This window comes from Leptodactylus fuscus, chromosome 8 (assembly GCF_031893055.1).
Source record: "Leptodactylus fuscus isolate aLepFus1 chromosome 8, aLepFus1.hap2, whole genome shotgun sequence".
In the NCBI taxonomy this organism is placed as follows: Eukaryota; Metazoa; Chordata; class Amphibia; order Anura; family Leptodactylidae; genus Leptodactylus; species Leptodactylus fuscus.
Genome location: NC_134272.1, coordinates 80,804,312 through 80,832,036, shown reverse-complemented (window position 1 = coordinate 80,832,036; position 27,725 = coordinate 80,804,312). Strand labels below are relative to the sequence as shown.

The window sequence follows — 27,725 nt, the reverse complement described above, 5'->3', positions numbered from 1 at the left end:
AAGTAGTGACCCGCTATGGGATAGGATATAGATACTGTATGTCATAAGGTGAGAGCCAGGACATGACATAGTGGATTAGCACCAACGCACCGCGCCGTGTTCTATAATAACAGTAATAATAATACAGAATAACAATCCACAATAACATGGGACATATAGGAAACCGTCAAGAGAGAAGAATAAACTAGCTTTAATAAGGAATCTGTCTGTTCCATCTATCTCTCATATCTATCATATCACTCATCTATCTATCTATCTATCTATCTATCTATCTATCTATCTATCTATCTATCTACTCATGTATCTATCTATCTACTCATCTATCTATCTATCTATCTATCTATCTATCTATCTATCTATCTATCTATCTATCTATCATCTATCTATCACTCATATCTATCTATCTAGCCACTCGTGTATCTATCTATCTATCTATCTATCTATCTATCTATCTATCTCCTATCTATCTATCTATCTATCTCATATCTATCTACGGTTCTATCTATCTATCTCCTATCTATCTATTATCTATCTATCTATCTATCTATCTATCTATCTATCTATCTATCTATCTCATATCTATCTACGGTTCTACCTATCTATCTATCTATCTATCTATCTATCTATCTATCTATCTATCTATCTATCTATCTATCTATCCATCTATCTATCCATCCATCCTATCTGCACACGGTTTCTTTTATTTGATTATCGTATGGCATAAGTCGTTTCGCTGGTAAGTGACTGGCTCCAAAGTCTTCTCTAGATAGAATTGTCTTCTTCTAGACTGTTTGGTCCCTACTTTACTAGTAACCCATCACTGTTTCCGGATCCACTGCTGGATCATCTGCTACTCTGGTGGACCAGTCCTACCCTGCATTATAATATCTGTATACACGGTATATATCTATATCTACCCATCTCCACTATGAGTAGACAGCCTTGTCATTCTAGAACATCTGTTCTGTCTACAGCCGTCATATAATGTGGTCATCTCTCAAAATGGATCCATCACACCCTGCATGATATGTGGCCGGTGCTTTGGGTTACCCTGACAAGTGACATTGCTAATACATTCTGTGGTTGGTATATGAGGGATATGAGGAATTCAGGATCTATTGAAGCTTTACATATGAATATTAGTTTGGCCCACAAAAGCCCAGTTTGTAAGAAACTTACTGGTGCTTCAGGAAGCCATTTGTAAGGTGGTGAAAGGAATCACTCCCACATTGTGTCTTATGTCGAGGACTTGTAGTTCCTACTCAAGATAGGCCTTGTACTGTTATCTGGATACACTTCTGTGCGTTGTACTAGTAAGTGTTCACTGTGTATATTGTAGAGATTGCCAATACTGAAGAGTGAATATTGATTGCCTCGTGAAAAAGCAACCATGCGTGCGGGTGATTTTTATCCATAGGCATGGGTTCACTCACAGTGCCATATATAAATAATGGTATCTAAACATCCTCCGAGAGCAACTACCCAACCACCCACCAGAAGCTTCCCCCAAGCATCCAGGAGAAAGCTTCCCCCAAGCGTCCAGGAGAAAGTTAGGACAGTCACCCTAATATTATATGCCTTCACATTATAATGTTCTCTTCAAATTGACCCCACAGTCTAAAGTCTTTCTTCAGCTGCTCCATAGTTTAATGTCCCCCTCCAGTTGCCCCCAGTGTAATGTCCCCCTCCAGCTGCCCCCAGTGTAATGTTCCCCTCCATCTGCTCCCAGCTTAAGGCGCCCCCAAAGTTTAATGGTTGCCTCATATTTCCCCCAATTTAATGTCCCTCTTCATATGCCTCTCCCAGTTTAATGTCCCACTCTATCTGCCCCCAGTTTAATGTCCCCCTTCATCTGCCAACTTTAACATACAAATACATTGATACTCACCTCTCCTTGCTCCCCTGCTGTAGTCTGCAGGCTCTTGTCCCGAGTGACGTCATCACATTGCGCCTACAACCCCTGGCGCTGAACCACACAGGGACACGGTAGTGAGGCAGGGGCTGTCACCTCTTGCTTCATCACTGTATTCAACTCATCTGTATCTCTGGAGAGTTGAATCTGGGACATAACTCCCACCGACCTGGACCGTGGGATATGACCCAGAATCTGGGACTGTCCCGCAGAATCTGAGACGGTTGATGGGTATGGTTTCAGTGGTCAGATTCTGAGTATGTCGCGAGAGGGGGCTCAAACATAGCATGGGAATGATGGGACATTTGTGTGCACAGACATGTTGTCAAAAAGTTGTCATGGCGGTCTGGGCTGGATGGAGGAGGCAAGGGAAATGCAAATGCTGTGAAAATGTGCAGATGGGACACACCGAATGGTTCCGGGGGCCCAACCTCCCTTATTTATGTGGAAGTTCTGGGTTTCCTATGTGTAGCCGTACAGGTATTACATATGTGCACAGCATAGCGGCACTATGTTAATGGTATGGCAGCTATTTTTTTGTGTATGCCATGGTGCGGGCCTGCAGACTTTTGGATGCCAGGACTGAATTTCATTCCCAATCTGGCTCTGATGAAAGCTGAGCCGTGATTGGTTGCTATGAGTAACAGACGCTTTCTTTCTTGGACAGTTTTCTGCCTGGAGTGTTCCTTTAAGTCGGTCTCACATCGGCCGGGATTTGACCACAGTTAACCCTTTCTATATCAGTTCAGACATGCTGACCTTCACAAAATACCAGCGATGTCCCTTGTGTGGAACAATGACGACTGCCGGATGACCATGACTGCTGAGACATTAATAGACATCAGATTAGGACGGATAACATGTTGATATGTGGGGGCTAATTTAGAAATTGCTCATCGGACACACCATGTTTTCTTGTCCAGTTTAGATCATGACCTGCCATTATAATCCTTCCTACAGCGGCGCTCAGGTTTCCGACCTTTATGTCTTCTGGATTTCTCTGTTTGTTTACAACACAATCTGAATTATTGCGCAACGTGTTGTGTCCCCCCGACTGTGCTCCAAATATATCGGGGCAGAGTCATCAATACTGATGAACTTTGGTCCCACTAGTAATCATAGACATGTTTAGAAATCTGAAGTGCGGACCTTCAGAAATCTGAATCACTTTACGATTCGCAAAAAAAATTCTGTCTTGCTTCCCAGCGTCTCCAAACAAACCATCTGTCTCCATTGCCTGCGAGCCAAAATTCTTCCTTAATCGAATCTTCATCTTAGATTACGCCATTCTAAACCTGGTCTTTGCGCAAGAAAACCTGCGCCATAGTCGTACTTTTCTGTGTCATAAGTGTATCTTAGACCAAGGCCCACATGTAGCATCCTACAGCAAAAAAAAATTAAAAAAAACGCAGGAAAAAACGTGGCGGCAATTCATCCCGCAGTGCTTTTCACAGGAAGTCCGCAGAGGTTTCCGCCAGGGTCCGCAGTGATAATTGGTCCTGAAAATATGGCTGTGAGAGCCAAAAGACGGAGGAGACTTTCGCTCCCAACACAAGAACATGGCATCAGGTTGTAGTGCGTGAAGGTTATACTTCAAGGGGCATGAGAAGGACACCACCCAATGCACAAACAACGGCCACGTTCAGATTCCTCAAACGCCATCTTTCCAAGGGATGCCATTCACTTGAATGGGTTTGCAAAGGTGACCGCCCATGAGCATCTTCACGCTGTCCGCGGGGAAATCGACTTTGTGTTCGGTTAAAAAAAAATCGCTTTCCACATGGACAGGCAGAAGATATACACGGGCGGTCACTTTGTAAACCCATTCAAGTGAATGGGTTTTAAAACGGACTGTCAGGTTTCCGTCCCCTGTCCAGTTTCGCAGGGCACAAACTGGACAACGAGAGCAGGTGTGAAATGGGGCATGTTGCGGAAACACAGCTATTTGTGTTGCAGATTTTGTTGCGTTTTTTTGAGCCAAAGCCGGAAGTGGATTGAGCAAAAGGTAGAAGTATGAGAACTTCCTAGATAGTTCCCATTCCATATGTAATCATTCTTAGCTTTGCCTCAAAAAACCGCAACAACAAAAAAGCTGGATTTCTGCAACGTGGAGCTTCAGCCTTGCGCTCGGTGTCCGGTGTGTGCATTTCGTGGGGTTTCAGTCCTCAGCCCTGGCGAAACTGGACAGGAGACGGAATCCAAGCGGTCAGCTTTATACCCATTCACTTGAATTGGTTTGTAAAGGTGACCGCCGATGTCCGCCTGAAGCCTGTCCGCGGGGAAACCAATTTTTTTTAGCCGGACACAAAGTTGGACATTCAGGACTTTGTGTCAGTGCAAAAAAACTGTTTCCAGGTAGAGAGGCCGCATACGGACACCGGTGGTGTGAAATCTAGAAAACTCTGCAACATTTGCAATTATTTATATTCGGAGTACAATGACAAGTTTGACACTTGTTGTCAGGGACAATTACCTGAGCTGTGACTTGTAACAAACCGCGTCCATCATAGGATCAGGAGGGGTTAAATGACAGCAAGCCGAGATCTTGGGAGCCATTAGGAATTGATAGCAAATGGCTGAGTGGATTAGGTTTAAGAGCCAAGAGACACTGTTATGAAGCAGGAAAGCAGAAGCCTACAGCGCAGTATAGCATGTATATACCATGGGGGCTGCCGCAGAGGATATACATGTCTGTCATTACCCATGTAGTGATGAGCCCATGATACGTATACATGGAATCACATGACTGACAGCTCAGGGACAGCTGCACCTGTGGAGGTCTGACATGGCCGCCAGCTGCTCCTCTGCTGCAATTTGGGGTATGTATTAGGGAATTGCCTAAATATTGTTTCCCATAATACTGCTATTACAGGAGACATGTGATCAGAATAGTATGAAGGGTTTGGGTGGGAATTAAAATTTTGGTTACAGACGGTTTACACTCTGCGGTGCTGATAACATCCAATGAAAAATGGAAATTCCCTTAAAGGTGACCTGAGTTGTCCCCATTCTGACATGTCCATGAAATGTGGCCCTAAACTTCTAAGAGGAATAACAAAGGTTGGAAACCATCCCAACCACAGGAGTTGTTCTGCTGAGAAAATCATCCATGGTGGCGCTGGTTTAAAGTGGATCAGATGATTGCCTCAAGCCCAGCTCCTGACACCCTCTGGTGACCAGATGTAGTACTGCAACGCCATACAAAAACGTCCAAATCTGCCAGGGAGAGGGCGATGCTTTCCAGTGGTCTCCAACCGATAGAAGAGATCCCATCTTTATGCCCTAATAGACCATATGGAGAGGACTTGACCGATCCCAACAACTCCTTTGTGTATTGTATTAAAATTATAATGTAATTCCTTATTATATTGTTTTAACCCCTTAAGAACAAATGATAGTATGGACTATTTAATTGTGTGGAAAGTTGTAGCTTTTATTGGTCCCAATTTTTGGTGTGTGACTTTTTGATCATTTTTTATTGCTATTTTTTTGGGGGGATCGAGATGACTAAAATGCATGAATTTGCACATTGTAGAGTGTATATATACTGTATATATATATATATATATATATATATATATATATATATACTGTATAATACATACACTATTTTTGATAGTGCACACATACGCACATGGGGACACCTAACATGTTTGGTTACTTTTGCTATTTTTTTTATTTGCTGTTAATAATGTTAATTTGCTGTTTTTACAAAAAAAAAAAAAAAAAATTATTTATTTATTTATTTTTTTACACTTTTTTCCTTTCCAACAAAGGGACTTGAACCTGAACCTGGGATCTACTGATCCACAGTGCAATACATAATATTTCAGTACACCGGATATAGGCAACCAATGATTCTCAGCTTCCAGCCTCCCGTGACCTCATCACAGCCGATTTGAGGGATTACAGGTGGTGGTGGAGGGGGGTGATCTTGTCCTGATGCGCTGAGAGTCTGGTGAGACCATACTGTGCTATTTTTGTTTACTTGTGTGGTTGTTGCCACATGTCCAGTTAGTATTTTATTGTTTAGTTAGTGCTCAGACGAGCAGGGTTTTGTTTGACATTCTTTTGCTCATTTTGTGCCTGACGTGAAGGTTTATTTATTTTGGGGTTTTTTTTTCTAAATAAACCTGTTTGCTATAGACCTTGTGTCCCTGTCTCTGACTGGATGGGTCTGCACCATTGCTTCTATCGAGCTACCTTCCCCACAGAGGTTAAAGAGAACCTTTCACCATCGCCACTTCTTTGTGTCCTTCAATAGTTGCTGCACGACTCATTCTGAAACAGTTGGAATTATTTTTCTAGCCCCCGACATTCCTGAACAATCAGTGCTGGTAGTTTCAGAACCTAATATGCGGTCCTGGGCTAAAGCAGATAGTCTGGGACCGCCCACCTGACTGTCATGAGCCTAGATAACCTATTGCATGCTGAAACTAACAGCACGATTGTTCAGGAACGGTGGGGGCTAAAGAAGAAATTCCAACTGCTCCAGAATCAATGGAGCGCCACCTATAGGATGCATATGGTTGTAGTCAGAGAAGTCGGTGAAAGGCCTCCAGTATTATGGTCCATGACTTCCCTGTTGTGACATTATGATTCCAGCGAGGCCGCAGCCCTCTTCATGTAATTGTGGAATGACACCAGGCATTGCAACCTGATAGACAGGTATTAGGCAGATTAATGGTGCACGGGGATGTCTTAGATTAATTGCACATACAGGTTATCTGACACTGCTCTGGAATTTGGATAGACCTAAGGGAATCCCAGATGGAAAAGCAAAGCCAAAAGTGGGTCACTCTAGGGTGAAATGTTACACGCCGGGCCTTGACAAGTGACTATTGCATGTTATATCTGCATGGCCTGCACATCAGAGATACAGAGCGCTGTGGATATAGGGGCAGCGGGTAAACCCCAGGCATACAGTGGCTGCAGAATAATCTCGCCTCTGCGGGGAGACTGAGCGCAACAGCTGCACTATGTTTGTCTATGGAAAACATGACATAAGCAAATGAGGAGGCCGATCACTAGAGGGCATGGCTGCCGGTCTTATATATAGCAGCTCTCAGGCAACATGAGCAGAGGCGAGAAGTGTCCAGGCACACCAGCAGCAAGTAGTTGCGCTTGGTACTGCAGCCCCATTTACATGAATGGACTGAGCTGCACTACCAGGCACAGCCACCACCATAAGAATGGCGCTGTGACGGGATAGACAATAAAGGAGCCAGAGCCTATTAATGCATTACAGATTTGTTTTAGTACGTGACTACACAGCACTGCTGAAAAGCAGGGAGTGTTGTCATAGGGACATGAACATAGAAGATTTCAATGAAGGCTAGAATATTCTGGCACAAGTTTCATTATTCTTATACAGTTATTAGGCAATGATTGTTTCTATTATAAATACACCTAAAAGGACCTTGGTTTATAAGGGGGGGGGGGGACACTAAGAAAAATCGCCACTAGCCGGGACAATGGGAGTCAAACCTGCAGCTTGTCCATCATCCATAGATTGTACAGGACCACGACAAAGAGAATGAGATGTTCGGGGATTATTTCTGGGTTGTACAACATAGAAGATGGCAATCCTGAGAGCTAACAGAGCGCCCTCTTGTGGACAGAAGATGTACTACTCATAGTTTTTTGGGAGCTTCTTCCTGATGCAGGTTGTTTTTTTTTGTTTAAATTTTATACATTTGCTTTTTTTTCTGGCAAATTTTGATGTTTGATATTTGCAATATTTGGCTGCAGCTACAGCTTAGAAAACATCAAAAAGCTGAAATCAGCAAAATAATTATATATATATTTCTGTAAGGTTGTGTTCAGACGGGGTTTTTTAACCCGGAATTTGACACGAAGGCCGCCTCCAATTCCGTTGCCAAAACCGGCTCCCATTGACTTCAATGGGAGCCGCTCGATTCATTTTTCCGCTAGCTAGTAGCAGAAAATAGAAGCGAGATGACTTGAGATGATCTTGAGATTTCAGGATCGATTTTAAAATCCCATTTCCGATCATTTTCCAGCCGATCCCAGATTGTGAAATTTGCTCAGTCGCCGATTGGGATCCGATTTTTCTGATCCCTCAACCCTAAAGCTGACCCTTCTCGCCGTGGATTCCGTGAATCAGCTGCAGTGCGAGGCTCCCTCCCGATTAGACCCATTCATTTGGGCCTAATCCGGAGCAGAATGCTGGTGCACGGCGCCCAGTCGCGGTTAGCCACGTGCAATGTTCACACATGGAATGCAAATTCTGCCATGTGAACATACCCTTAGAGCTAACAAAGTGCCCTCTAGTGGGCAGAGGTTGTACTGCTCAGATAGCTTGACCCACTGTAGCTTATGGGAATATATTTTGTATTGAGTAGATATGAGCAAGTACTGTTCAGATCAGCCGATCCGAACAGCACGCTCGCATAGAAATGAATGGACATAGCCGGCACGCGGTGGGTTAAGCGGCCGGCCGCCGTCAAAGCGGAAGTACCAGGTGCATCCATTCATTTCTATGGAGCGTGCTGATCGGCTGATCCGAACAGTACTCGCTCATCTCTAGTATTGAGTTATGACAAAATGTAAATGTCTGTTGTCAGGTTCTGGGTCACATTAAAGGACTGACAACCCCGTTATATCCACAACTTCGCTGGAGTCCTGGATTCGAATCTCGCTAGGAACAACATCTGCAAGGAGTTTGTATGTCCTCTCTGTGTTTGCGTGGATTTCCTCCCATACTGCAAAGACATACTGATAGGAGAAAAAAAAAAAGTATATTGTGATCCCTATATGGGGCTCAATCTACATAAAAACATTTTTTTAAAAATACAGGGCATCAGCTGTAGGAATCGATCAGTAGTGGACAGTGAGGTCTTCACCTCAGCCCCATCACACGTATCTACATGCACCCGCACGCTGGCATTGCTTTCACCCGAACTATATTTGGATCACCAATTAGTGAGGACAAGTCCTTTAGTCAGCGACTAGAGCCAAGCCAAGGTGACTGAGGGAGTCAGGTGCAAGAAGTAAAACGTTATTATATAACAGGGAACTGGATTTTGTCTCTATAATGTGGTAACCTACGTCTGTCTAGCCCTACCCTATCAGGATATTGTGTGATCTCTCACAGCAGGCTCAGGGTCGGTGCACATGGTGGATTTTGCAGCTGGACTTGCCATAGAAACCAGCAGAGAAAGAGGTTTATGTATTTCCAGCTTTAGAACGCTCAGATTCCGCTACACAACCAATATTCTGCTTCAGGTTGGCACCAATTCCTCTACCTAACCAATTGCGTGTTCTCAGCGCCTGATACACACAGAATGTAGCAGGAAGCAGACAGCTCCGTTCTCTGTGTAGTGGTCAAAGCAGGTACTGCAGATCAGCTCCTATTCATCTGAATGGGACCTAAGCTGCAGTGACTCCGTTCCACCACTACACAGAGAACGGCGCTGTCTGCTTCCTGCTCCGTTCTGTGTATTAGCTGCTGAGAATAGCTAATCGATGAGAGGGATCAGGTGTCAGACCACACAGTGCATTATCTTTAGGATACGCCATCAATATGTTTACCTTAAGTTGCCGAGCAGTGAAACACCGTAAATAAATCACCAGCAATGACACCGGACAGCTCCCTCCCATCTTACTTTATTATCACCAGGTCACTTATGTCAGCAAATTTTTGGACAACAGCAGGGAAATGAAATAAAGAAGGATGTTACGGAGAGGGAACATAACATGCAAGTCGGCAGACGCCAAGGAATGTTCAATAAAAATAAAAAAAAAAGTCCCAAAAATAAAATTGAAATAAAAAAAAAAAGTGAAAATAAACCAAAGTGCCAAAAAATAGTTTTACATATTAGAGCATTCAAGTCAGAACTGTGCAATATTCACTGTGGTCATGGTGCTTCTTCTGTACACGAGTACCGGATAGGAGCATGCGTACAGCGGGGAAATACAGAGATATGTACAGGGTCGCCGTCCTGTCCGTGGGCCGCGTACAATACTGCTCAGTCCATCTTGATTCCTCGGCTCGCTGTTATCAGCTCGCTCCCGCATCCCGGAATCAAAGCTACAATATAAAAAGTTTTAAAAACCACATTCTCTGACGTTTCGTGGGTGGGGGAGGGGAGGTACCGGCTAAAAAGAATGGTCAGATCAATCACAGCTTTCATAGGAAACAGGAGCCGCAGGATGGGAAGTCTCTGGTGGTGTCCTGTCCATGAGACCGGCAGAACACGACGCTTAGAAATACTCGGTTTGCAGCAGTTCAGGGACTCATAAATACAGTATGTCTGAAGTCTAATGTCTCTTCACGTGTCACACTGGGGTCATCTGGACTTGAGTCGTGACATCATCCACTCCAGTCCTTGACAAAGGCTTAAAGAGGTGAGGAAAGAAGGAGAAGTGAGACACTGAAAATACAGCAAGTAACATTATATTTGGATCTGTATCTGGGAAAGTTGGGTGACCGTAAATATGGCTAAAGCGTCCACAGGGGCTGCTGCACAGGATTCCCACATGCCATGATGGGCACAGGTACCAGCAGGGAGGTAGGTCCGGTATATGGATGGGCACAGGTACCAGCAGGAAGGTAGGTCAGATGGGCACAGGTACCAGCAGGGAAGTAGGTCAGGTATCGGGATGGGCACAGGTACCAGCAGGGAGGTAGGTCAGATATCTGGACGGGCACAGGTACCAGCAGGGAGGTAGGTCAGGTATCTGGGCGGGCACAGGTACCAGCAGGGAGGTAGGTCAGGTATCTGGATGGGCACAGGTACCAGCAGGGAGGTAGGTCAGGTATCTGGATGGGCACAGGTACCAGCAGGAAGGTAGGTCAGATGGGCACAGGTACCAGCAGGGAGGTAGGTCAGGTATCTGGATGGGCACAGGTACCAGCAGGGAGGTAGGTCAGGTATCTGGATGGGCACAAGTACCAGCAGGGAGGTAGGTCAGGTATCTGGATGGGCACAGGTACCAGCAAGAAGGTAGGTCAGGTATCTGGATGGGCACAGGTACCAGCAAGGAGGTAGGTCAGGTATCTGGATGGGCACAGGTACCAGTAGGGAGGTAGGTTAGGTATCTGGATGGGCACAGGTACCAGCAGGAAGGTAGGTCAGATATGTGGATGGGCACAGGTACCAGCAGGGAAGTAGGTCAGGTATGTGGATGGACACAGGTACCAGCAGGGGGGGTAGGTCAGGTATCTGGATGGGCTCAGGTACCAGCAGGAAGGTAGGTCAGGTATGTGGATGGGCACAGGTACCAGCAGGGAGGTAGGTCAGGTATGTGGATGGACACAGGTACCAGCAGGGGGGGTAGGTCAGGTATCTGGATGGGCTCAGGTACCAGCAGGAAGGTAGGTCAGGTATCTGGATGGGCACAGGTACCAGCAGGGAGGTAGGTCAGGTATCTGGATGGGCACAGGTACCAGCAGGGAAGTAGGTCAGGTATCTGGATAGGCACAGGTACCAGCAGGGAGGGGGGGGGGAGTAAGGTCTTATAATGGCCAAAAAGCAAATAAAGGATTTTGGCTTACCCCTCTCCCGTAAGGGCACAGCAGGCTTGTATGTGCCACTGATGGTCCTTTACTGAGGTCAGCTTCAAGTACTGTGAGATTTCGGCTACTGACATGCACTCCTTCACATCTTGTTTATTTGCAAAGACCAGCAGTCCGGCTTTCTTCAGGTCCTTCAATGTCAACAGAAATACAAACATAACTAAAATCGTCTCTACCTACAGAGTATACTAATACACAAAACACCTTTCTAAGTTGTCGTCTGCACAGCCCCTACTATTATATACGGTCTATCCATATTAGTCTATGAAGAGGGGAAGGAGAAAAGACACTCAGATAATTGCTGCTGTTACACTCTGCTGCTCTGAACTCTATTAACACTGCTAGGTTGTAGATAAGAGGCTATTAGCGCACAGAATAAGGTCATACATAAATTCACCAGTCAGCAGGAGACTCCTACTCCACCCCTCGCTGTTCCATAGAGCTCTGTGTGCGTGAGGCTGGATACAGAAATGGATATAATGTGAACAGACAGCGAGGTTGAGGAGAAGGAAACAGAATTCCTTAATAAGATCTATTATATAGTTTCTAATATTCACCAGCACTGGAGGTGCGCTATAAGCAAATATAACACAAAGCAGTGAGACAGGAGAGAGACATGCGATAATATATTCAGCTCACGGAGGATTGCCTCTGCATACAACTGTAGCAAAACCTCAGCTGTGAGCAGGATGGGTTTTAAGCTTCCTAAAGCTAAAATTAATGTTCTATTCAAGCAGAGTCCTTTAACAGTCATGAACTAAGTATTCGAGAGACCTTCCCTGGGATCGCACCTCTGAGTACACCTACAACACAGACTAATGAAATGTGGTTTTTCCGGCATTTCAACATTTTCTAGAAAGCAAAAAATACTTTCAGAAAAGGAAGAGAAACCATAAAAGCAACGGAATACTTGACATACTATTATCTGTTGTTCTGTATACTTGCAGCCTATTCTATCTGTATTTGTTAGGTCAATGAATACAATCTAGTTTTCCCGGTTATCAAGCATTTCGGTTGTGCGGATCACTGTAGTGTTCTTCTATGGGTTGGCTTGGGTAGGGAACCTTCGGCTCTCCAGCTGCTGTGAAACTACAACTCCCAGCATGCTCCATTCACTTCCATGGGAGTTCCAAGAACAGCAGAGCAATGCTGCATGCTGGGAGTTGTAGTTTTGCAACAGCTGGAGAGCCAAGGTTCCCTACCCCTGGGTTGGCTGGTCAGATGTCCAGTAACATCCATGCTCCAGTATCCATCGCCTTACTTGCATGGCATGGAGGGGTGCAAAAGTGTTACAGGAGGAATACGGCCTCCTAGTACACATGGCAGAGCTGATCCGGGTCCTCTACATACGACATGAGATCACATATACATAGTAACTTGGTCATGTCACTGATCCGTCCCATAAATGTGAAGCCTGACCACACTAGGCCACGCTCTTACCTCGTGAGATAACATTTTATACAGCTCCTCTCTGGTCACGGAGATCCGCTCCCTATCGGTGCTATCCACAACCACTATTACAAACTGCAGGACGAAAAGAGGACAGAAAATCATACAAAATATACAATAAATACAATATAAAATACACAATATCACGGATTCTTATCCCTCTCTGATGCAGACATTTTTCACAAGGACTTATTTTTTGCAGGACAAATTGTACTTGGTTTTATATTGTTATTCTCATTTCGGCAAATCATTGCCAAGATGGGAATACTGGCCCCCGTACCAAGCTCTGGCCCATGGCCGGGACTTATGGAAATAGCCGAGCCGATTTAGGCTGTTCCTGTAACCCACATTGAGAAGAATGGGAGCTATGGAAAGAGTAACACAGCCAAGTAACACAGATATGGAAATATTCTCTTCTATGGAAGTTACGGGAACCGCCTGGCTTAGGGGCCAAAATTTGAAGCAGCTAAACCCATATTGACGGCGTTTTCAGATGTGGCGAAACCTAAGGGTATGTTCACAGAGAAATTTTTGAAGGCTGAAAAAAATCTGCTTTAGGAATTAGGGAATGGTTATTTTTGGGCTGGAAAACCCCTTTAAATATAATTTAAAGTAGAAAAAAAAAATTATATATATAATATATATATATATATATATATATATATATATATATATATATATATCAAAATTAAACTATGAAGATTGATCACCAGTACAGTATACTGCAATACCAATATAGTATATTGTAAAACCCTTCAGTCTTACTGCCTTCCAATGGCAAAGTGTAATAGAAGTACAATAATGGGAGTCTTTAATATGTTCCCAGCCATCATGGTAAGTGAGCACTTCCCCCAGAGAATGGTGATCAATATAATGGCACCCACAATCCACTGCATTTGACTAAGACATCGAAAGAGTTATTACCCACAATCTTATTGCAGGTATTACTGCTGGGTCCCCGCTGTGTAAAACTGCAGAGACCCATCAACAATGGCGCCTGCTCAGATCCCGAGCAAGTACGATATTTAAAGGGATTCTACCATTAAAACTTTTTTTTTTTTTTGTGAATAAGACATCGGAATAGTCTTTAGAAAGGCTCTTCGTCTCTTACCTTTAGATGTGGTCTCCGCTGCACCGTTCCTTAGAAATACCGGTTTTTACCGGTATGCAAATGAGTTCTCTTGCAGCGATGGGGGCGTCCCCACCACTGCCAGAGAACTGTCTCCAGTGCCCCCTCCTTCTTCGTCCGCAGCATCATCTTCAATGTCTTCTTCCGGCGCAGGCTCGTAACTTCTAGGCGTCGGGCCTTGAGCAGAGCAGACTGCGCAGGCACACAGGCCACGGAAAATGGCCGCTAACAATACTGTGCAAGCCACCATTTTCCCGTGGCCTGTGCGCCTGCTCTGCTCAAGGTCTGAAGCCTAGAAGTTACGAGCCTGCGCCGGAAGAAGACATTGAAGATGACGCTGCAGATGAAGGAGGCGGCGGCGCTGGAGACACTTCTCTGGCAGTGGTGGGGAGGTCCCCATCACTGTTTGAGCGCTGGAGCCCGTTCCCATCGGATGGTAGAATCCCTTTAAAGTCCCGATGCCTGCCATACCTGTAGGTAGGGATGGTCACTACACAGTGTACAGAACTATCTGTATATGACGACTTTCCTAGGGATAGGCCATCAACATACTGTTTTTGGACACCACCTTTAAGTGTTGCTTAACTATTTCATTTTCAGCCAGAATATTCAGAGATCGATATTAGATACCATTGTACAAGATTAATAAGAGGACTTCATATCACACGAAACCTATCTAATAATCTCCGCCATGTCACTTTTCACGCTGAGATTTGTCTTCTGGAATCTTCACCCACCTCTGTGTTTGTATAATACGTATTCCATGAAGAGCGGAGAGATTCCTGACCGCCGATGTCCCACATCAGAAACCTTGTGTTGTTCACCACAATCTCCTCCACGTTGCTCCCTATAGTCGGAGAGGTGTGCACGACTTCATTCATGGAACTGGAACAGAAAGGGAAGACGCTTAAACAATAAGGTCGGGGGCCGCAAGACAAGTGATAAGGAACGTAATACGAAGAGTCTGACCACAAGGCGCCAGATGGAAAGTATCCAGCTGGCTTCTGCACCAGGTCGCCTTCATAGATCCATAAAATGGGCGCGTTCTGATGTCCATATTACAACCCCATAACGGGACTTTCTACAGTTCCACTGCGGTGGACATACATCACTATAGGGTTTTAGTGGGATCAGTAATAAGTCTGGGTACAACAGTCCCAATACAGACAGTAAACGTGCCCTGTAATTCTGACCACCAGAAGGGGGCGCCCACTGAAAAGGACACACATAAACGGGATAATAAAGCCAGCCTGTGCCCCGCCGGTACTTACAATTGGTACAGGATAGTCGTCTTCCCCGCATTGTCCAGGCCCACAATAATGACTTTGTGCTCTGAAATACAGAAATAAAATATTATTATTAATTCTATGGCTACGTCATGTGGTTTATCGGGATCAGACAGATCTGGATTAGAAGGTTCTCTGCAAACAACTGACTGCAAAGATCGATATATCTATTTATTATCTCAAGTATTGCAGAAAAATATGGCCGAGCTGTAAGCCTGGGTCAGATAAGACGGGCGGCCGGGGCACATTCACTCGCAGATAAGTTTTCACTATGCAGATCTATTACAGGGTAACTACAAGTGAGCAAACACAAGAGCAAACAATGAATCATTAATGCTGTGGACAAAGGAGCAACGCCAGGCCTGCAGAACATCGCACCAGCTCTAATGGCAACGTATCCGCATATCATAATGACAAGCAATCACTATATTAGATGGGAATACCCCTTTAAGGACGCAGACATGTTTCCGCCTTCCTACTTTCCTGTCTCTGCTTTGTGTTGTATTTTTTATTCTGTTTTCTATAACAAGTATCTGTGATTTTTTTTTACAGTTCATGAAACCAGTCCGGCGAGTTTTTTCTTTCGATATTATATATCGACAAATCCCTGAAGATTTCCGACCGCGAGCAAGCCGAAAAAACCTTCATCTCTACACCAATGAACGCTCAATCACAGGATCAATGGCAAGAGATGGACACGTAGGGTTAATGTGAATGTGCTCATTTACACGGGGCAATTATGGGTTAATCATTTCTAGGATTTCACAAAGGTGACGGCAAATGCTACTTAAGGTAAGTCCATGCTGAGCTCGTCTTACTGTGGCAACGTCAGAGCAAGCCCAAAATTGAGGCCCCATCAAAAAAATAAAAATTCTCTATTCACAGTATGGGTATGAAAGCTAGGGAGTCGTATTTGAAGAGGCCACAGCGCCAAACACTGTACAGTGGTTGCACTCGGCACTACAGCTCAGCCCCATTCACTTTGGTGGGACTGAGCTGCAAACAGACATTGCCGGACTGTGAAGGGGAAGCCGGGCTCATCCGAGGATCCCATGATCAGGATTCGAGAGGTGTAAAATGTAAAAGACAAAAATTAAAAGGGTGCCCAATTCCACGCTCTACTACACCTATTTAAAGGGGTCATCTAGGATATATACTACCCTGTATCTACCTCCAATCCCTCGCGGCTCCAGCGCTCCCAGCCAGCCATGACATCACACACATCATGTACAAGACCGCTGCAGCCCGTCACTTAAGGTCATACATGATGGCTGCACCTTTGAGGTCAGGGGTCTGCTATAGCAGTCATGTGACACCAGCCGGGATCACTGAAACCAAAAATGTGAGGGTAGTCTTGTTCCTCATGTCATCCCATTCTCTGCTCTCTGTTACATTTGGCATCCCAAGCATAGCCATGAGCATCCGTCTGCAGATAAAATGTTGCAGTGTTGGTTTCTATGCCCCGCACCCATAGAGGAGGGCTACATTTCGGCTCCATGCACACTACCGTATAGATCTGCAAAAAAAACGAATGGAGGGCAGACGGATGGCGACTGCAGGGGCGTCTGTGGTTTACACTCACACCAGCTTCAAGTAGACCGAGACGCAAAACCAACCCTCTATATATAATAATGGGCATGAACCAAAACTACAGCGGTGTGCACGGGGTCTTATAGGGGGCGCTATTTATTACCCCCTCCAAACCTGATATGTAGGTCAATATCAGTGCAATGTAATTCGTGATACCAGTAGGAATGACAGACTATCGGTCCACATACATTATCTTATAACCCTAGAGAACAGGCCATGCTGGGATCTGTAGTCCCACACCAGTTGTCACTATACAGGCCATGCTGGGATCTGTAGTCCCACACCAGCTCTCACTATACAGGCCATGCTGGGATCTGTAGTCCCACACCAGCAGTCACTATACAGGCCATGCTGGAATCTGTAGTCCCACACCAGCAGTCACTATACAGGCCATGCTGGGATCTGTAGTCCCACACCAGCTCTCACTATACAGGCCATGCTGGGATCTGTAGTCCCACACCAGCGGTCACTATACAGGCCATGCTGGAATCTGTAGTCCCACACCAGCAGTCACTATACAGGCCATGCTGGGATCTGTAGTCCCACACCAGCTCTCACTATACAGGCCATGCTGGGATCTGTAGTCCCACACCAGCTCTCACTATACAGGCCATGCTGGGATCTGTAGTCCCACACCAGTTGTCACTATACAGGCCATGCTGGGATCTGTAGTCCCACACCAGCGGTCACTATACAGGCCATGCTGGGATCTGTAGTCCCACACCAGCGGTCACTATACAGGCCATGCTGGGATCTGTAGTCCCACACCAGCGGTCACTATACAGGCCATGCTGGGATCTGTAGTCCCACACCCGCTCTCACTATACAGGCCATGCTGGGATCTGTAGTCCCACACCAGCGGTCACTATACAGGCCATGCTGGGATCTGTAGTCCCACACCAGCTGTCACTATACAGGCCATGCTGGGATCTGTAGTCCCACACCAGCTCTCACTATACAGGCCATGCTGGGATCTGTAGTCCCACACCAGTTGTCACTATACAGGCCATGCTGGGATCTGTAGTCCCACACCAGCTCTCACTATACAGGCCATGCTGGGATCTGTAGTCCCACACCAGCGGTCACTATACAGGCCATGCTGGGATCTGTAGTCCCACACCAGCAGTCACTATACAGGCCATGCTGGAATCTGTAGTCCCACACCAGCAGTCACTATACAGGCCATGCTGGGATCTGTAGTCCCACACCAGCTGTCACTATACAGGTCATGCTGGGATCTGTAGTCCCACACCAGCGGTCACTATACAGGCCATGCTGGGATCTGTAGTCCCACACCAGCGGTCACTATACAGGCCATGCTGGGATCTGTAGTCCCACACCAGCTCTCACTATACAGGCCATGCTGGGATCTGTAGTCCCACACCAGCTGTCACTATACAGGCCATGCTGGGATCTGTAGTCCCACACCAGCTGTCACTATACAGGCCATGCTGGGATCAGTAGTCCCACACCAGCAGTCACTATACAGGCCATGCTGGGATCTGTAGTCCCACACCAGCGGTCACTATACAGGCCATGCTGGGATCTGTAGTCCCACACCAGCGGTCACTATACAGGCCATGCTGGGATCTGTAGTCCCACACCAGCGGTCACTATACAGGCCATACTGGGATCTGTAGTCCCACACCAGTTGTCACTATACAGGCCATGCTGGGATCTGTAGTCCCACACCAGCGGTCACTATACAGGCCATGCTGGGATCTGTAGTCCCACACCAGCGGTCACTATACAGGCCATGCTGGGATCTGTAGTCCCACACCAGCTCTCACTATACAGGCCATGCTGGGATCTGTAGTCCCACACCAGCTCTCACTATACAGGCCATGCTGGGATCTGTAGTCCCACACCAGCGGTCACTATACAGGCCATGCTGGGATCTGTAGTCCCACACCAGCTGTCACTATACAGGCCATGCTGGGATCTGTAGTCCCACACCAGCAGTCACTATACAGGCCATGCTGGAATCTGTAGTCCCACACCAGCAGTCACTATACAGGCCATGCTGGGATCTGTAGTCCCACACCAGCTGTCACTATACAGGTCATGCTGGGATCTGTAGTCCCACACCAGCGGTCACTATACAGGCCATGCTGGGATCTGTAGTCCCACACCAGCGGTCACTATACAGGCCATGCTGGGATCTGTAGTCCCACACCAGCTCTCACTATACAGGCCATGCTGGGATCTGTAGTCCCACACCAGCTGTCACTATACAGGCCATGCTGGAATCTGTAGTCCCACACCAGCGGTCACTATACAGGCCATGCTGGGATCTGTAGTCCCACACCAGCAGTCACTATACAGGCCATGCTGGGATCTGTAGTCCCACACCAGCGGTCACTATACAGGGCATGCTGGGATCTGTAGTCCCACACCAGCTCTCACTATACAGGCCATGCTGGGATCTGTAGTCCCACACCAGCTGTCACTATACAGGCCATGCTGGGATCTGTAGTCCCACACCAGCAGTCACTATACAGGCCATGCTGGGATCTGTAGTCCCACACCAGCGGTCACTATACAGGCCATACTGGGATCTGTAGTCCCACACCAGTTGTCACTATACAGGCCATGCTGGGATCTGTAGTCCCACACCAGCAGTCACTATACAGGCCATGCTGGGATCTGTAGTCCCACACCAGCGGTCACTATACAGGCCATGCTGGGATCTGTAGTCCCACACCAGCTCTCACTATACAGGCCATGCTGGGATCTGTAGTCCCACACCAGCGGTCACTATACAGGCCATGCTGGGATCTGTAGTCCCACACCCGCTGTCACTATACAGGCCATGCTGGAATCTGTAGTCCCACACCAGCGGTCACTATACAGGCCATGCTGGGATCTGTAGTCCCACACCAGCTCTCACTATACAGGCCATGCTGGGATCTGTAGTCCCACACCAGTTGTCACTATACAGGCCATGCTGGGATCTGTAGTCCCACACCAGCTGTCACTATACAGGCCATGCTGGGATCTGTAGTCCCACACCCGCTGTCACTATACAGGCCATGCTGGGATCTGTAGTCCCACACCCGCTGTCACTATACAGGCCATGCTGGGATCTGTAGTCCCACACCAGCTGTCACTATACAGGCCATGCTGGGATCTGTAGTCCCACACCCGCTGTCACTATACAGGCCATGCTGGGATCTGTAGTCCCACCCCCGCTCCCTCCATACACACAGTATACTACGTCTCCACCCTTGCATTGTTCTTACCCTGGTGGCTGAACAGCCTCCATATCTTAGTGAATAGGATTCCCATTCTAGGACGTGTTCCAGTCCGCAGCAGCAGCGCAGGCGACTAGAGGCCGCTTCACCCGACGTGCGCTTCCTCCACGGGCATCTCTGTCACTAGACGTCTCTCACAGCCGCCATGTCCACAGCCAGTAACTGACACCCCGACTTTCTCATCTGACACCCAGCACGTCGCACCGATGATCACGTCAGCAGGGAAGCGTCGGACAGGCCCTGGGCTTGTCTATTCTATGTGAAGCCGCTCATCTGGTCACTGTGTCCTCAACGCAGCGGACATTTTACTGACGTCTGTCACGTAAGCTTTCACGTAGAATGGTCTTCGAGAAAATGGCCGCCACGTTCTAGCTCAACCGCGCAAACGGAGACATAAAATGTAGTGTTTGTTGGTAGGGTGGAAACCTGAATGAGAGAATGATTATTGCTTATAAAGAGTGATTTACGAGGCTGTAAATTAATTACTAAGTGCTAATGGTGTAATTAAAGGAAATGGGCACATAATACTTCAATGTAAAGACTGGCGTCGCCTATAGCAACTAATTACAAGCCAGATGTCATTATTGTATAGGCTACATATAATATATTGTAATGGAACCTAAAGATAGAAAAAAATACAAAGAAACCCCCAAAACATCCCAAACACCAAATATATATATATACACATACCCCTGGAGCTCAGCCATTTAACCCATTCCCCTCCACTTATGTGACTGGCTGCAGCAGGATCCTCTCCCCAGTCTACAGTAGGACAAAAAGATTGCTAAAGGGGATGTGTCACCAAAAATGACCTACTCTTCAAACTAAATTTTTATGCTAAACATATTTTTGTAAGAATTTTTGACATTATTTTTACATTTCCATGTCAAAATTTATATTGTAGAAAAAAGGTCTGAAATCCTGCAGTTTTCACTCTGACCCCTGAACCTAAAAATGATAGGTCACACTTGCCAATTCTGTAGGGGTTCCATTTGCATCAGTCACCCCATTTACATCACAGACAGGGTTACAATAGAAGATAACACCTCTATCGATAACACCATTGACCCACCATTACATCACTACTGACCATAGATGATGTCACAGTTTATCTCCTCCCCCTCACAGTACACAGCCTGTCTAGATAACTTTCCCATAGACCTCAATGAGTCGGCTCCAGTCTATTGCTGCCTATGACCATGCTGACTACTAAATGCTGTTAGCAGTGCAGAGAAGCTCAGGCAAGATGGCCGCCCCATAATATACCTCCAAACCGTCCCAGATTCAGCGAGGCAGTCCTGATTTCCAGGTCCTGTCCCGGTCAGTGGGAGGTATGTCCCACAGGATGCAGATGAGTTGAATATAATGGTGAAGCAGGAGCCATCTGCTCCCTGCTTCACCATTTGCTGTGGGCGCAAAGTGATGACATCACTCATATCATGCCTGCAGCTCCCTCAAGCCTTCGGGAGCAGAGACTTCAGACAGAACAGCAGGGGAGCGAGGAGAGTAGACGATTTCTGTATTTTATATGGGGACATTAAACTGGGAGCAGATGGAGAGTGATATCAAACTGGGGGCAACTGTAGGGGGAGAATTAAACTATCGGGCATCTGGAGGGTGACCAGGAGAGGGACTTTGTACTGTAGTGGCAATTGTAGGGGAACATTATAATGTGGGGGCTTATAATGTTCGGATGACTGTAGGGACATTATACTGTATGGGGGGCAAAAAGAGAAATGGATGGGAATGGGCGGAGTCAAAGTAGAAGTGGGTGGGGCTGAATCTGTAGTGATGCGCCATCCGTGCCACATATTCTGTCCTTAGGACATTGGGAGGTATACCCATAACCCTGTACAGAAGATAAAAAATCTACAATCTGAAAATTATTGGCCCCGCCCCCTGTGCACTTTAAGGCTGATTTGCATATCCATAAGAAGATGATTATCTCGGCATTGCTTTTCGTACAGGAAAGATGTGAACCATATAGGACCAGACAGACTCCCTTTACTCCTCCTCGCCCTCTCACTTTCTGTTACCCTTGCACTGTAATAACGGTAACGCTTGGACTGTGACACGTCACGTGATTACTAATAATGACACCAGGGTGCAAAGGTCATACTGAATGTCTAGCATATACTGACGTGTAACATGTGATAATAGGTATGGTCACAACAAAGGGCCAAAAAACTGGGCCAATCTGTGACTACCTGCAGCACGCCACAGTTCTCATGTGAATTGTTAGGGGGCGTTCACACTACCGTCGGTGTCCAACATGTAGTGTCCGCTCAAAATCTGTCACGAACACTAGGAGCAGACACTAGCTGTGTCCGTGACACCTGTCAATTATTTCAATGGGCATCGGGTGCATGCAGGGTTTCCTCTGTCCGCTTGAGAAGTCGGACATCTTCACTTGCGGACAGGGAAGGACGGGCACGGAGTGCAAAAGAACGCACCCGATGCCCATTCAAGTGAATGACAGGTGTCACGGACACATCTAGTGTCCGCTCCTAGTGTGACAGATTTTGAGCGGACACTAGGAGCGGACACTACATGTCGGACACCGACGGTAGTGTGAACGCTCCCTTAGCGATCACTCAATGTTGCAGATTAATATTATCTATACGAAATAACAAGTCGTTCCTTTAGTGCTGCGAAACCAATAATACAGCCGGGTATAAGGGGAAAGGTAACACATCCTAATGGCCAGCCATAGATTTATGATTATGCAAGTGAGGGGGCGGTTCTCTCAACCGAGAACCCCCAAAGTAGCAATCAATTGTAAATGCTAATAAAATGAGGCTTTGTTCGGAGACTCTGCCAATAGTTATGTAACAGCCCCCTCAGTGCTCCTCACATGTGGTATCTCAGTGCCCCTCACATGTGGTATAATGGCCCCCTCAGTGCCCCTCACATGTGGTATAATGGCCCCCTCAGTACCCCTCACATGTGGTATAATGGCTCCTTCAGTGCCCCTCACATGTGGTATAACGGCCCCCTCAGTGCCTCTCACATGTGGTATAATGGCCCCCTCAGTACCCCTCACATGTGGTATAATGGCTCCTTCAGTGCCCCTCACATGTGGTATAACGGCCCCCTCAGTGCCTCTCACATGTGGTATAATGGCCCCCTCAGTGCCCCTCACATGTGGTATAACGGCCCCCTCAGTGCCCCTGACATGTGGTATAATGGCCCCCTCAATGCCCCTCACATGTGGTATAATGGCCCCCTCAGTGCCCCTCACATGTGGTATAATGGCCCCTTCAGTGCTCCGACATGTGCTATAACGGCCCCCATATGTAGTATAATGGTTTGCAAGCTCAGTTTAATGGCTCTTTTTTACCCCATATGTGGCATAATGGCCACTTTGTACCCCACATGTAGTATGATGACCTCCACTATCAGTACAATGGCATCCTCTGTCCCCCCACATGTAGTTTAATGGCCCCCTTTGTGCCCCCATATGTGGCATAATGTCCCCCTCTGTACCACACATGTAATATGATGGCCTCCACTGTCAGTACAATGGGCCTCTCTGTGCTCCAAAACGTAGTATAATGCCCCCCTCAATACAATGGCCTCTTTAGTGCTCCCATGTGTAGAGTAATGGCCCCTCTGTGCCCCTACATGTAGTATAGTGGCCTCCAAGCTCATTTCAATGGCCCCTTTTGTGCCCCCATATGTGGTATAATGTCACCCTCTGTACTCCACATGTAGTATGATAACCTCCACTGTCAGTCGCGATATGTAGTATAATGCTTCCTCAATATAATGGCCCCTTCAATAACCTCATATGTAGTATAATGACCCCCCCTTCAGTCCCCTCCCACATGTTGGAAGTGACAATCTAGCCGAAGTTGCATTTTATGAAGGTGGGTCGGTGTCAAATCGAATCTTTGCCTTAGGTTAATTCATTTGAATATTGTGTTCTTGACTATCGGTTGCACCACTTCCAGTCCCAAACTGGTGCAGAGATGTAGCTACGGACATGCTGTACAGGCTACACAGGATATACTCTTGTGGCAGTCACCGCTTTAGCAACACAAGGGGCCCATCTTGTGCTTCTTCTTATGTTTTCCAGGATTTGGAAGACAAAAGTAGGGCGTCTTTTTAAAAAATGACCATGGACTATGAACAATGAGGGGATGTGATTCTGGTGAGACCGTAGTGTAAGAGATTAGGACACTTTGCTATAGGGGATATTTTTGGCTAAAATCAAGTGTACGGTAATATTTGCATTTATTAATGGTTGGAGAACCTAAAATCACTTTGAAATGTAAAATCTTGCACATGTGCATCTTCTATTACTCTTGTCAGCGCACTAAGGCTAAGTTCATATCTGCACTGCCGGATATCAGTGGAGCAAAAAATCCTGCACAGAGGACTTAGAAATACGTCGGAAACCTGGCGGACCCAATTATAGTCTATGGGGTCTGCGGCTAACCACTGTTTTAGTGGTCCGCCCCTCCATCGTTCTGGTCCCCTGGCAGATCTGAATGTTGAAGAGCTGTGCACAGATGTGAACTGAGCTTTATGCTTACTTTAGCACTGAGCCGCCATTGCTTCAATTCACATGGTGTATAAGTCACCTCTGTCCTCTTGTCCGTGGGGGTCCCAACAGTTGATCCCCACTGATCAGTTATAATCCATTTCGTGGATAGGTGACAGGTTGTCAGCATTAAAGGGGATTTGCGAGACATTCATACTCATCGTTATCCTTAAGATAGGTCACTACTATGTGATCGATGGGTGTCTGAAACCCAGGACCCCTGCTGATCAGCTGAAAAGACTGCAAACTGTTGCCTTTTCCCCACGATGTATGTTTAATAACATATGATAGGGTTCTCTAGAGAGAGTGTGCAAAGCTCACCGTGGCAGTTTTGTGCAGAAATCATTCCCCTTATGAACATGACCGTGCCCCCTTTGCATGAGCCACTACTATAGGCTGATCAGCGTGGGTTCCAGGTGTCTGACCCCCACCGATCACATATTAAACACCCCTTAAGGCCGGGGCCCCAAGGGACGTAAATGCCCCCCGCAGCAGAAACAAGACACAAAACACAAGACTTTAAAAGATTTTTCATTTATTATAGAAAAAAATGTTAATGCAGTTAATTTTTTTTTTTTTACACTTCTAAATTCCATAAAACAAGTCCAGAGAAATTAGGATGCCAGAAGCATGCAGTCTGCATTTGCTTTGTTAAATGTTCCTTTTTTTTTCACAAAAATAACACCACTTTTTTTTTTGTTTTTTAATCTCTGTAAGCCACTAAAGCAGAGGGAGAGCAGAGCATGCAACACTTTACGCCTTTGCATAGTCATTTTTTTTTTTGTACCCAGCATGCCTTGTTGAATGCTACACATATCCATAGATAAAAGTAGAAAGGGTTAATCAGCAAAAACATATACAAATTTTTTATTATTTATTTTTTTATATACCGACTGTTTTGGTTTAGTAAAGGCAAAATTAATTTCCACGGTCCAGCTTGAAATATTCGGCTTTGGGTATAGATCGGTTTCACGACGTGACATAAGCGGAAGTGGGAATTCACAATTATTATAGTGAGGACATGTTACAGATTTTCTTTGGGGGTTATAATCGTAGAGTTGCTCAGTCATCTGCAATTTTTTTTTACCATTTACCACAATTTTTTCTTCAATTTTTTTTCTTTTTTTTTTAGTATACCGTAACCTCTTTATAAAGCGCTATCTACTTACATACAGTATGTGCTCTTGTTAAAACATATCTGTCGACGTGGCGGTGGCGACATCCATATTGTATGCCAAAGCAATCCCTATATTTTTTTTATTAATTTTTTTTTAAAGGGATCCTATCATACAAAAGCTTTTTTTCTCATTAACACATCAGAATAGCCTTAAGAAAGGCTATTCTTCTCCTACATTTAGATGTCTTCTCCGCACCGCCGTTCCGTAGGAATCCCGGTTTTTGTTGGTATGCAAATGAGTTCTCTCGCAGCACTGGGGGCGTCCTCAATGCTGCGAGAGAACTCTCTCCAGCGCCGCCTCCATCTTTGTCAGCAACGGCCTCTTCATCCTCTTCTTCCAGCGCAGGTTTCAGACTTCTAGGCCTCGGGCAGAGCAGATTGCGCATGCCCACAAGCCACAAGAAAATGGCCACTTACAATACTGTGTACGCGGCCATTTTCTTATGGCCTGTGGACATGCAAAGTCTGCTGTGCCCGAGGCCTAGAAGTCTGAAACCTGCGCCGGAAGAAGAAAGGTGAAGAGGACGTTGCTGATGAAGATACAAGTGGCGCTGGAGAGAGTTCTCTTGCAGTATTGGGGACGCCCCCAGTGCTGCGAGTGAACTCAATTGCATACCAACAAAAACTGGGATTCCTACGCAATGGCGGCACAGAGAAGACAACGAAAGGTAGGAGAAGAATAGCCTTTTTTAAGGCTATTCCGACGTGTTAATGAGAAAAAAAAGCATTTGCATGATAGGATCCCTTTAAAGCAAAAATGGATTTACCCCTAAAATAAAAAAAATCACGACATTTAAAGGGGTTGTCTCGGAACAAACAATAATGGCGTAATACCATTAATACCAAATGGTGGGTGCTCAACATCTATGACCCCAGCCAAGAGCTAAAATAATGGGGCAGGGACAGTAAAACCAACTGTCCCAAAACATCCTGCAAAAAGGAGTGACCGCCCAGAATTTCGGAAGAGTGGGCGAATCTCCTGGGTGTGCGGAATACTTGCAAATCCGCTGGTGACATGTTTGTGTTCATATCACAAAAGAGGTGTGATATGCCCCAAATGTGACCAAAACAGTGGGGACAACCTTTCAAATTTTCTTCGGGGTGTCCCACACACTGGAATAAAAAAAGTTGGCATTGTAACATTTCGTCTCCTGGCACATGTTGAACCCAATAATCTAAGATCCTCCATGTGATCCGCCAAGACAAATTGGCGCAAAAATTTATAGTCAAGGTAAGTCATGGGACAAGTGATTTAAAGGGGTTGACCTATTAGGGTAATTTCACACGGGGTGTTTTGGATCGGTTCCCATCCAAAAGCCGGGTAGCCGCGACTGAAATCCGGTGCACTGCACTAGCATCCAGTCGCGCACTCCATTCTGGACTAGGCCCAATGAATGGGCCTAGTCAGGAGGAGGGTTTGCCTTCAGACCGAATCATGAGGCGAAACGGCCTGAAGAATCTCGCTTCTTTTTCCAGGAACCGACACCTGAGCGGCTCCCATTGATTTCAATGGGAGCCGTCTTTTTGGTCAGGATTTTGAGGCGAATAAATCCTGACCAAAAAACTCAGTGTGAACTTACCCTTAGAGATAACCTCTTTCAGAAACGTGGCCCCCGGGATGATTTCCCAACAGGCAACTCCCCTCCATGACATCCATATGTCCTGGCATACAAACAAAAGTTGGCCTTCATGAGACAACCCCTTTAAGTGCCTGACTTGTCCTCTTCTGTCACGGGAGGGGGTGAGCACCTAGTTTTCCTAAATTCTGACTGACACAATCTGCCCTTATTACTGCATAGCTAGGCAGATTTATCATTCAGGCCTAGGAGTTGTGGGTGGCA

General features: G+C 46.1%; 1 protein-coding gene across 1 annotated transcript; it reads right to left on the bottom strand.

Moving 5' to 3' along the window:
* Window positions 1-9,534: 9,534 nt before the first annotated feature.
* On the bottom strand, window positions 9,535-20,369 carry ARL5A (ARF like GTPase 5A). Its single transcript, XM_075285610.1, has 6 exons — window positions 20,150-20,369; window positions 15,303-15,363; window positions 14,769-14,916; window positions 12,894-12,977; window positions 11,433-11,584; window positions 9,535-10,273 (listed from the first exon to the last, which is right to left on the bottom strand). Exons 1-6 carry the CDS (start codon window positions 20,193-20,195, stop codon window positions 10,225-10,227), a joined length of 540 nt encoding a protein of 179 aa, XP_075141711.1. The 5' UTR covers window positions 20,196-20,369; the 3' UTR covers window positions 9,535-10,224.
* Window positions 20,370-27,725: the final 7,356 nt, after the last annotated feature.

Bases quoted from the DNA above. Each gene is read 5' to 3' on its own strand.
- ARL5A (XM_075285610.1), bottom strand. From the start codon at position 20,195: ATGGGAATCCTATTCACTAAGATATGGAGGCTGTTCAGCCACCAGG. The intron at 15,364-20,149 runs GTAAGAACAATG...TCTGTATTTCAG, and splicing joins GAGGCTGTTCAGCCACCAGG to AGCACAAAGTCATTATTGTG. The intron at 10,274-11,432 runs GTAAGCCAAAAT...CACCTCTTTAAG, and splicing joins TGTGCCCTTACGGGAGAGGG to CCTTTGTCAAGGACTGGAGT.